Source organism: Astatotilapia calliptera, chromosome 5 (genome assembly GCF_964374335.1).
Source record: "Astatotilapia calliptera chromosome 5, fAstCal68.1, whole genome shotgun sequence".
NCBI classification, from domain to species: domain Eukaryota; kingdom Metazoa; phylum Chordata; class Actinopteri; order Cichliformes; family Cichlidae; genus Astatotilapia; species Astatotilapia calliptera.
Window position 1 is genome coordinate 33238734 of NC_137426.1, and position 10490 is coordinate 33249223.

The window sequence follows — 10490 nt, forward strand, 5'->3', positions numbered from 1 at the left end:
TTCTTGTGTCAATAACACAATCTTCTCTCTGCTGACGAGATTTTCATTCTCTAATTCTTCCAAGCGCTTGTCCTCTACTTCTACCTGTTCACACCAAGGAAGAGAGGAGAGGTAAGAGTCTAGTGGTTGATCCCAGGGAAGAGCGTAGGGGTCAACTTCTTGTCCGTTTGGATCCTTCTCTTTGAGACATGTTGAGGTCTGGATGCACTGACTTTGCAAAGGGTCCAAAAGTTTTTGACCAAAAGCTCCTTTGACCAAAAGTTTTGAAATGCTTCTCTGGCGAAGATTCGAATGCTGCGAACTTAAATGCTGCCAATAACGGACTAAAAGTGGTTGCTTTTCACCCCTATTTATGGGTTTTAAGGATCAGATTGGTGGTATGATTCTAAATGTGTGTGACATCATCATTCTTTTAGCCAATGAGTGTGTCACAGGACATTTGTGGAAGAGGGCATTTTTTAAATTGGACAAATTATCAGTAAAGTTTCAATCTCTGTTATTTACCATAGAGTCTGCACAGTATGGTCACATATTAAAACTGAAGAATATGTTGTACTTGTTGTAGTGTTTCATCATGGGTCCAGTTTTTACCCAGGTGCTTAAAGCCCTTCTTTACCCTCATGTAACACAACAGTCATTTCCAGCCACTGTTTCCTGTTCCTGTCACTCAAACAAACAGGCGACAAACATCTTCTCTAAACTGGAATCATTTCAGTTTATCGGATTAGAAAACATCTAATCTAGCGTTGATATTACACTGCTGTTTAGTGTCTCGCTAATCTCAGTGTCACCAAAATATCCACCCTACATGTCAAACAATGAGAGAACTTGAAACAGTACCATCACCTAGGAGCTTATGTTAATTAGTGCTAACGTTTTGTTTGCTGGCTAACATTGCTATTATTGTAGTCACAGTTAAATGACTTTGAATAGCTTTATTTCAAAAGGAACTTTGCAATTTCTCGGCCATTTAGCTGTGTTAACTGTACATGCTGTGTAGGTTATAAGGCGTGCATGGATCATTTTTATAATCAGCCTCTTATGTCATTGGGTGGAATTCATTTCTGTTCTGGGATTGAATAATTGGTTGATCACACCAGTACTTAACCACCAGATGACAACCCCCTGGTCCCCTCTCTCCAGCCTCCACCACCCAACAAACAGCCTGTCCTTCCAAGTGTTACTTAGTGTCTTTGTCTGAAAACTTGCATGTATAACCCGATGTGTGTGTCTGGCGCTTGAGCATTTCCGTCGTAAATATTTGTGAGTAGCTTTGTAAAGTAGCATTTTCGTGCCTTTCTCACTGTGTATGTATTGTCCACTGCAGCAGCCTAGTAGTGGTATGAAGCCCTTTCTGCTGACTCAGTTTTCTCTTTTGGTTGGATTTTTGTTTTTAATCGGGAAGCTTGAGTACCTTTAGGGATTTTCTTTGTTTGTTATTTTTGCATTGCTCACTGGCGATGTAAATAAATGGCTGCATAGCACTTTTAAAAGTACATTGTTTTTGCTCTTTCTTGGGTGGTGGGTTTGGGGGGGGCATAACAAAAGCAAACGACATTATCAAGCTTGCAGATGACACCACAGTGGTGGTACTCATCAGGGATGATGATGATGATGCGGCATACAGGGAGGAGGTGCAGCGGCTGGCTCTTTGGTGGCAGGACAAGAATCTATGTCTCAATGTTGACAAGACAAAAGAGCTGATTGTTGACTTTAGGAAAACCGAGGCTGTCCATCTCTCGCTCAGCATTGCTGGTGTCACTGTAGACGGAGTGAAGAGCACCAGATTCCTCAGTGTTCACTTCATAGAGGACCTGTCCTGGACCAGTAACACCAAATCAGTGACAAAAAGAGCTCGGCAGTGACTGCATTTCAAGAGACGACTGAAGAAGGTGCGCCTCCCCAAACCCATCCTTAACACCTTCTACAGGGGTACCATACAGTCTCCTCCTGATGTACGGTCTGCCACATATTTCTGCAGAGCAGTTAAGCTCTGCAGCGCTTCATAGATGTCTCCTCCAGTCGTGTAGCCACCTGGAATAACGTGCAACGTGTCTCTCCAATCAGCTTACAGACTCCTCCTTGTGATGCTGTTATGAAGTCCAGGGTCAGCCAAACACAAAATACAGACAAGTCCTTGACCGTGACAAAGACAGTTCATTCTTGAATGAAGACACTAGTCAGACAGTTGTAAAATGTAGCCAATTGTGTTTATTAAAATATGGAGGGGGGGGGGGGGGGTGTTGTAGAGAAGAGGGTAATGGAAAGGGATAGAAAGGAGCAAAGAGAAAGAGGAGAGAAAACCCCAACAATCCCCTCTGAGCAAGCACTATGCGGAGAGGAGAGGGGAAAATTAAGCTGGAGCAGAGGTGGAGGAAGACGAGGTTTCATCAGCAGTAGTAAAAGCAGGAGTGTCCCTCCTCCGGAAGAAGCAGAAGCGTTTTTTCTTCTTTTGCAGCAGCTTTTCGACGAGCACTCTTTTTTCTAGGATCAGGGTACTCAGCTCATCGATTGTTTCTCTATTTTGCTGCTCAAGTGTCTTGCACGTTTTCTCCACTGCTTCTAATTTGGCGTCTTTTTCATCCAACCTTTCTTTCAGTTGTTTAGATGTTGCCTCCTCTTTTTCATTTTCTGCTACCAGTTCTGTTGTTTTGTTTTTCATTTTGTTATAAAGTTCTTGCAGGCTTTTGTTTTTCCTCTCAAAGTCCTGGAGAAGAAGTTTCTCTTCTTTCTGCTTTATGACCAGCTGTTCTTTCTCTTCAAAGATTTCTTGATATTTTTGCAGAGCTTCGTCAAGCTTTCCTTGCAAGCCTTCGCTGTGTTTCTTAGCGCTCTGAAGCTTGCAGTCCATTGCTTTTTCTTTGATCTCCTGTTGCTTTTTTGCTTGAAGCAACTCCTCAGACTTTTGGAGTGTGTTATTAAAGACTCTCTAATGGAGACTGCCCTTGAGTGAGTGAGAAAAACTCCATCTGTGGTGTAAATGAAGACCTGTTCCACCACTCCGACACCATACCCAGTACATACAATATTAACATTAACAATTTTTGGTAGAAAACAATAAGGGAAGCGCACGGTGGGGCGGGACCCATCGGTGTCAGTCTGGACTCTGTAGTACCCGCTCAGGAATCTTTGGCGTTCCTGCTGCAGTAACGAAAAGGAACAAACAGGTTAAAAATGCTCCAGTCATTAGAGATCAGAGGACAAACATTTAAAGCTGAAGTGAATACAGTGAATACATGACAGTATTTTTTTTTTTCTTGAAATATCCACCACTGATGCTTACAGCATTGTGATTACTCACCTCTTCCTGGTCAGCCTCCTCTCTTCCAGGGTTGTAAAAAGAGGTAGAAGACTGGTTGGACCACATGATCTTCGTTTATCTGTGTTATGTGACGGCTGTGTGCAAGCAGGAGTGGTAGGCCACCCAGGCCACCCTGCTGGACACGCCACTGCAACCATGGAAAAATTCAGGGAAGGAAAGTATTCACAATTTGAATCAGGTGAAGGAACGAAAATGAACCCTACAAGATCAATCAGCTAAGCACTGTGGATGAGGCAGCATTCTGAAATTGATGTTGTGAAACCAACTATAACTCATTTCATATCTCTACTTTTAAGATTAGGCTTAAAACTTTCCTTTTTGCTAAAGCATATAGTTAGGGCTGGACCAGGTGACCCTGAATCCTCCCTTAGTTATGCTGCAATAGAGATTGACAGACCACGTGACTTTCGCGCATTGCATGCCGGGAACTCGTGGCAAAACAATCCAAGTACCGCATCAAATGCAAGCATTTGCAGCACCGCAAAACGTTCATTCTTCGGTTCCAATAAATTCTTGCTTTTTCTTTGCCCCCCCAAAAAGGAATGTACAAAACGAAGGAGAACAATGCCGGTCCGTACAAAGACAGACTTGATGAAAAGTCAAAGAAAAGATACGAGGAAAAAAATCAAAGGAGTGAAAAGGTCAGACCCTTACGAGCACACAGAGGGACAAAATACGTTAGCGTGCTGCCCAACTTTCACCACGCTCAGATTTATAATTATACGGTTCTTGGAGTGAGTGCATACACTCGTGAAGTTTAGTAACTTCAGGTCACTGCAACAAGCCCAGGTACATTTTACCAACGGATGGGTACAGGACCTTGAAACGCACCGTGTAGAACGAAAGACCATCATACATATCATAAGTTTACCAGTCTCACAAATCGTCTTCATAAATACACATTCGTTAACCGTTTATTAATAGGACCTTTGAGCGCAATGGTAATTAATTAGTAGTGGAAATTATTTCTGGTTCGTGTTACAGAAATGTAGCAGTGACAATAATATTGTATGCTGTAATCGTACTGGGCAATAGGTGATACAAAACAACTGTTTTATCCTGTGAATAAAAGTATATGTTTTTGTCAATGTACCATAATAACAGAAGCGAAACGCAATATTGTGTCAGGACAATTTACTATTTATGCACAATAAACAAAGGAGCATAGCGCGACAATTTCTGTTCAGCGCCAGACTTGCTTACCTATATCAACAATTATGTTAAGAAAAATGACGCATTAACTACAACAGCAGACTGACCTTTGTGGAAATGCTTGGAGCAGACTAACCTGTGAGCTGGAGTGTTCTGGGACGTTATATTTTGTCTTTGAATGGCTGCAATCCAGTCGCCTTTGTTACTTCAGAAACATGGCTCGAACAATTTCTCTTCAACGACGTAATCCGATAACAACCGATCTCTTTACCCGTCGGCTTTCCGTGGCTGTCATGCGACCGGCTATTGCAGTTAAGAATACAACAGCTTCTTGCCATTTTTTGTGTTTCTTTTTATCGCTGTATAACTGATTTCAATTGAAAGCCTGCGTGCGCTAGTACCTCTTGCCACGAGTTCCCAGAATTCTTTGCGGTTTTACCCCTGAGTGACGTCACATTTTCAATCTCTATAGACGTAGGCTGCCGGGGGATTCCCTTGATGCATTGAGTTTTTTCTTTCCAGTCACCTTTCTCACTCACTATTAATAGACCTCTCTGCATTGAATCATATCTGTTATTAACCTCTGTCTCTCTTCCACAGCATGTCTTTATCCTGTCTTCCTTCTCTCACCCCAACCGGTCGCAGCAGATGGCCCCGCCCCTCCCTGAGCCTGGTTCTGCCTGAGGTTTCTTCCTGTTAAAAGGGAGTTTTTCCTTCCCACTGTCGCCAAAGTGCTTGCTCATAGGGGGTCATATGATTGTTGGGTTTTTCTCTGTATCTATGAAGCGCCTTGAGGCGACTTTTGTTGTGATTTGGCGCTATATAAATAAAATTGAATTGAATTGAATTGTGGTGATCAAATGTGTAATCACGAGCCTCACTCTATATCGACCTGCCACGGTGCTGCCAGCTAGTGCTGTGAGCAAGGCTTAGAGAACAACGAATCATTTCTATTAATGGGATTACTTTTGACCAGGAACACCAAGAGTGTAAAAATGCTCAATAACAGACATAAAATGTTATGCAAATTAATCAAATTTAGGTTGTGCGTTGACATCCTCTTTGTGGAGAAAGTCACAGAATCTTAAGTCTGTCTGATCAAATTAACAACACTTTTCAGACATAAAACTATTAACTAAGTCAAATTTGACCAGCACACAACACAAGGGGGGCTAGTACAGGAGTAACGGCTCCCACCAGTGACGCGCTCTTTGCAAATTTCTCGTCACTGTTTTGCCAGAAAGTCTTTCCCTGTTAACAGAAATTGTGTGAGCCTCCGATGTGTGATGAAAACAGGATGTCAGAGCAAACCAGCCAGTTCTGGTATTCTCTGGGGAATTCCAATGGATACATGGTGCTGGGCTGCAAGCACAAGTCCCACTGCACGACTGACAGCGTTTGTTCTGTTCCTCATTGCACAAAGCAGCCGTCACTAGTCCTGCTCTCCTTGTTTAACAGCATATCTCCTGGTATCTCTGTCACACTCTTGCACTGTGTCTTGCAGTAACAATGACACTAGCAAAAAGCAAAAGTAGAAAAAAATAGGATGGATTAGGAGAGAGCAATGGTGTTTGGGCACCTTTCCTAGAAGATGGGCAACCGTTTCATTCAGGTTCACAGTCACACCTGTACCTGTCGCCAAATGCACCTACAAACATCTTCAGCTGTCTATAGCACCAGGATAACTTTTGATGTTCAGTGTGACTCTAAATTTAAGGTGCTCTCGATTTCATAGCTAGATGTCTTTAACTTTTTCTAAGACTTAATGTTAGAGGTTTTTTGTATAGCTCTGATTACAAATTGTTAGTAGTTTTCTGTTGTGGTTTATTTGTTAACAAAATTAAATGGTGAGACACATGAACTAAGTGTGTGATAACTGTGTTGTCATTGTATAACTAAACTTCATCATTATGTAATTTGTCATTCAATCTTGTCTCATGTGGAGCGATGGCCGTTAGCTCTTTCATAGGCTTTCACTCTAAGCAACCCGAGGAAGTGGTGAAATAAACTGCTTTGCATTGCTGCTCCACTAAGCTCTGTATGTCAGGACTGTTGAATTGGTACATGTTCTTGTAAACTGTCACTAAAAGAAGAAGCTGGATTTTATTGCTCTCCAATTTTTCCCCATAGATTTCGTAAGCAGAAGCTTAGCTTCTTCTGCTTTTGTGCTTGTATAAATATTCCTTGGTCTTCTTATTCTTCATGGCTCAGCTCTGAAGATGTTCCTGTGCTGTTGGCTGGTTCTGGGGGCTCTCTTAAGCATCAATCCTGGAGTAAAGGTCAGGTTGACAGAAAAAGGCATTGAATATGGTAAGGTTTGTGTAAAAGCTGTCCTCTTGCTCAAAAAGGACTGATTTCTCCAGTGTTTGCTCAGTAAATTATTTTTCTTTACATTTTGTTAGGCAGGCAACTGGGCATGGCTGACATGCAGCAGAAACTCAATTCTATCCAAGTTCCAGACTTTTCAGGGGAACAGAGGGTGTCTCCGATTGGAAAAGTCCAGTACAATTTGTCAAAGTAAGGCTCCAGTTTGTTCAACATGTCTCTAAATTCTGTTACAAAGTATTTTGTCCTGTTTCCGCTTAAACAAACAAAACACGAATTCTTCCAGTATACGTGTATTGAAGGTGGGAATACCAAAGTCTTCAGTGGACCTGGTGCCAGGGACTGGAGTCAGAATGTCTATAGGTGATGCCTTCATCAGTCTGAATGGAAACTGGAGGGTCAAGTACCTGCGAATAATGTGAGTGAGGTAACATCTCTTCTTTAGAGAAGTAATTTATCTGCTTAAAAAGATATTTTTTCTCTTTTACCAGAAAGCACAGCGGGTCTTTTGAATTGAATGTGAATGGTCTCAGTATCGCTACAACCATCTCCATCAAGACTGATGAGACAGGCCGACCAGCGGTCAGCAGTGACAGCTGCTCAGCTGCTGTTGGAAGTGCAAAGGTCAAGTTTCATGGTGGAGCGAGGTGAGAAACCCAGCTGTGAGGGAGAAGGGTTTTACTATTTTACTTCATCTGCAGAATTCTTCTAATTCCTGCTGGTTTTGTTTTTTGATAGCTGGCTGTACAATCTCTTCACAAGGTTTATTGATAAGGCTCTGCGCAATGCAATTCAGAAACAGGTGAGGGCTAATCTGCTACATGCAGCAGAAATCCAGCTTACACACTTTACCTGCTAGGTAAGGTGTCTGCTAGTTCACAGTGTCTCACATTATCTTCCTTCATTTGTTACTCTGAAGTAACCGGATAATGATGAAAATAAAGAAGTAAAGATTTATTGGTTCGGGCTTAGCCCGCAGTGTTTCAAGATACTTTGATTTACCTCCAAAATATGGAAACCTTAGGAGCCTTAGATATGCACTGAAAGCCAGAAGCAGGGAGGAAGGGAGGCAACAAACACAAACCAAACTACACTAACAATGTAGCCTAATTGAAATCATGAAACAAGCTGTATGTGGAATGAAACGTTCAACTGCAGCAGCATTAAGTTTATCATTAAACAAACACATCATCATCTCTTTGCTTTCCCAGTTAGAAGGATTTTGTTTGTTCTCAGAAAAACTTGTGTATGTTTTTTCATTAGGTTATTTTAAGCTGCTACATGGAGAACTGTGAGCTTCTCTTAATGGATATCCATGTTGCTCATGGATATCCATTAAGAGAAGCGATTAAGTGATTATTTAACATCTGCTCTTTTGTTCACCAATGTTTAATTTTGAAATGTCTTTGTGAGCCTTTAATGATGACTTTCTCCAATACAAATCAAAGTCTAACACCAGATTTCTTCCTTCCGCTTTGCAGATCTGCCCTCGGGCCAGAAAAAGCTAAATAAGTATTACTTCTGACAGCAGTCAGAATATTGTGTTTTCTATGTATTGGTTCTCCTCTGAAGTTAACCATTTTTATATTTAGTGCGTATGGACTTTTTTAATATGAGTGAAATGAGTTGCCAAGGACATCGATCAGCACACTCATCAGCAAAATGTCTTCTGAGCTCCAGTCTATAGACCACTTTAGGACTGCTAGTCTTTTTGCAACTGCATGCATCCCTCTGTGGTGGGTAGAGATTAAAAGAATATAAATATAAGCTACTTCCACATGGTTTTATGGGTGAAGCTACATGACATTAATCTTAGCAAGCAGCATACAGTTGCCAGGCTAGCTGTAACCAGGCTAGCTGTAACCAAGCTAGCTGCACAAATATGACATGATTCATTTGTAACAATAAGTATTTTGGCAAAAGAAAGCTAAGCTACTACTTCAGCCCTGCAATTAACCTTTTTCTCTCAAGACTACATTTTGACATATAAGTCAGGTTGGAATTTACCTTAGTTGGGATTAGAATTGGACTGTAGAATTTACCTTAGGGTGTCGTCCGGCTAATATTAGCTAACGCTTGCTTCCCCGTTTGCTTTTTGTAAGTTACCTTACAGCATGTTCAGACATTGGCAATTTAGAGTGCTTAATAAATGACAAAGTCACATAAAAGACAATGTGTCTCCTTATGATTCAATGATCTTAAAAAATGCCACTTTATGTATCACACAGAACACCGTCAGGCATCGTTCAAACAGCTTTTAATAAACTTCCATAGTTTGTTTACAAGTGAAACTTTCACAGCTTGTTGCAACAGTCCACCTGAAAGCATCCTCCATTTGTCAAAAACGTCAAACAAGTGATGAAGGAAATGTAGCAGTCTGTTCGATGTGGTATCATCCGAGTCCATCAATCAGTGACATGTTTAAGTCACGGTTGAGTGTGAGCTACATGTTCATCACGCTGGTCCTCAGGTGGAGTCCTACAGTGCACTTCTCTGGCTCTCAGGGAGCTGAGACTGAGAGCTCGACCTCTCAGGCTCTGGGAGTTGGCAGACAAGATCTAAAACAAGACAAAAGAAGACGCCAGAGAATAAAAGACTGAATACAAGAACCGTATTTATACATTCAAGATAATCAATATTCCTGAAACACTTTTCCAGTCACTTTCCTGACTGGTGACAGTGTACCCAGCATTTAAAGTTGGATCAACCAATGCTTACAGCAGAAACATTAAACTGCTGACATGATGATACATCATAAACACATGATATATTCACTAAAGGATCCCTTAAAACTTGGCTTTGACTATTTCAGGTAGTGGCCTAACACTCATTCAATCTGCCAAACATCTTGCTCATATAAATTGTGTTTTTTTAGAAGACAACAGATATTCTTTAAAGTTGCATCCGTCTATATCAATTATATCCTACCTTCACCAGCACATAGTCTCCAACACTGATGGGTACAGTGCTGAATGCTGTAGGCTGAACATGAACGTCCTCTTTGGGGAAAATCACTTTCATATTGCCATCAGTTCTTCCACACAGGTCCTCAGCAGATCTTTTACTTTCCTGAATAAAAATCAAAAGCAGCCAATTCAGTTTCTTTCGACTCAAAGCAATTTAAGTTCCAGTCAAGAAGCAACATCCAGGCCTTAAGCCCACAATGAAGTGCCAAAAAACTTAGTTACTCAGCAAGTAAACCACCACAAACCTTAACAAATGTCAAAATATCTAACTAAACAGCACTGAAAAGCATGAGTACAGTCTATTACTTTGTTTTACTATGTCATTGTGGTGGGACGTGGTCTCGCCGGCTTAAAACATTAACTATGTCCTGTTGTTGTTGTTGTGTGTAGGCTGTAGCTGAAAAGCTGCAGCCGAGTATGTAAATCGACAGCCGCAATAAAGAGGTGTAGCGACAAGTGCAAATATGTGGTCGGGTCTGTCATGCATCGTTTACAGACGTACATTTGGACACTGGCAAGGCTTGAAGTTAGGGGGGCTAATACAACTCAATGAACTGGACCTCTCGACGATGTGCTGTTGGTGCCTCTTTAATGGAATAGCCATATAATGGGGCTGTTACCAGGTACAAAATGTGCTTCAGTTTGTGCAGTAATTGTGCACATTTGTGTTTGTGTTTTACTCATATAGCTCTGTCAGGGACCAAGCAGTAAAGCATAAAGGACAC

At 41.4% G+C, this 10490-nt stretch overlaps 1 protein-coding gene across 1 annotated transcript; it reads left to right on the forward strand.

Annotated features, from left to right (window-relative positions):
- The first annotated feature begins 6734 nt into the window (after positions 1-6734).
- On the forward strand, positions 6735-9359 carry LOC145428965 (bactericidal permeability-increasing protein-like). Its single transcript, XM_080302120.1, has 6 exons — positions 6735-6784; positions 6877-6991; positions 7086-7217; positions 7291-7446; positions 7538-7601; positions 8281-9359. Exons 2-6 carry the CDS (start codon positions 6891-6893, stop codon positions 8305-8307), a joined length of 480 nt encoding a protein of 159 aa, XP_080158246.1. The 5' UTR covers positions 6735-6784; positions 6877-6890; the 3' UTR covers positions 8308-9359.
- Positions 9360-10490: the final 1131 nt, after the last annotated feature.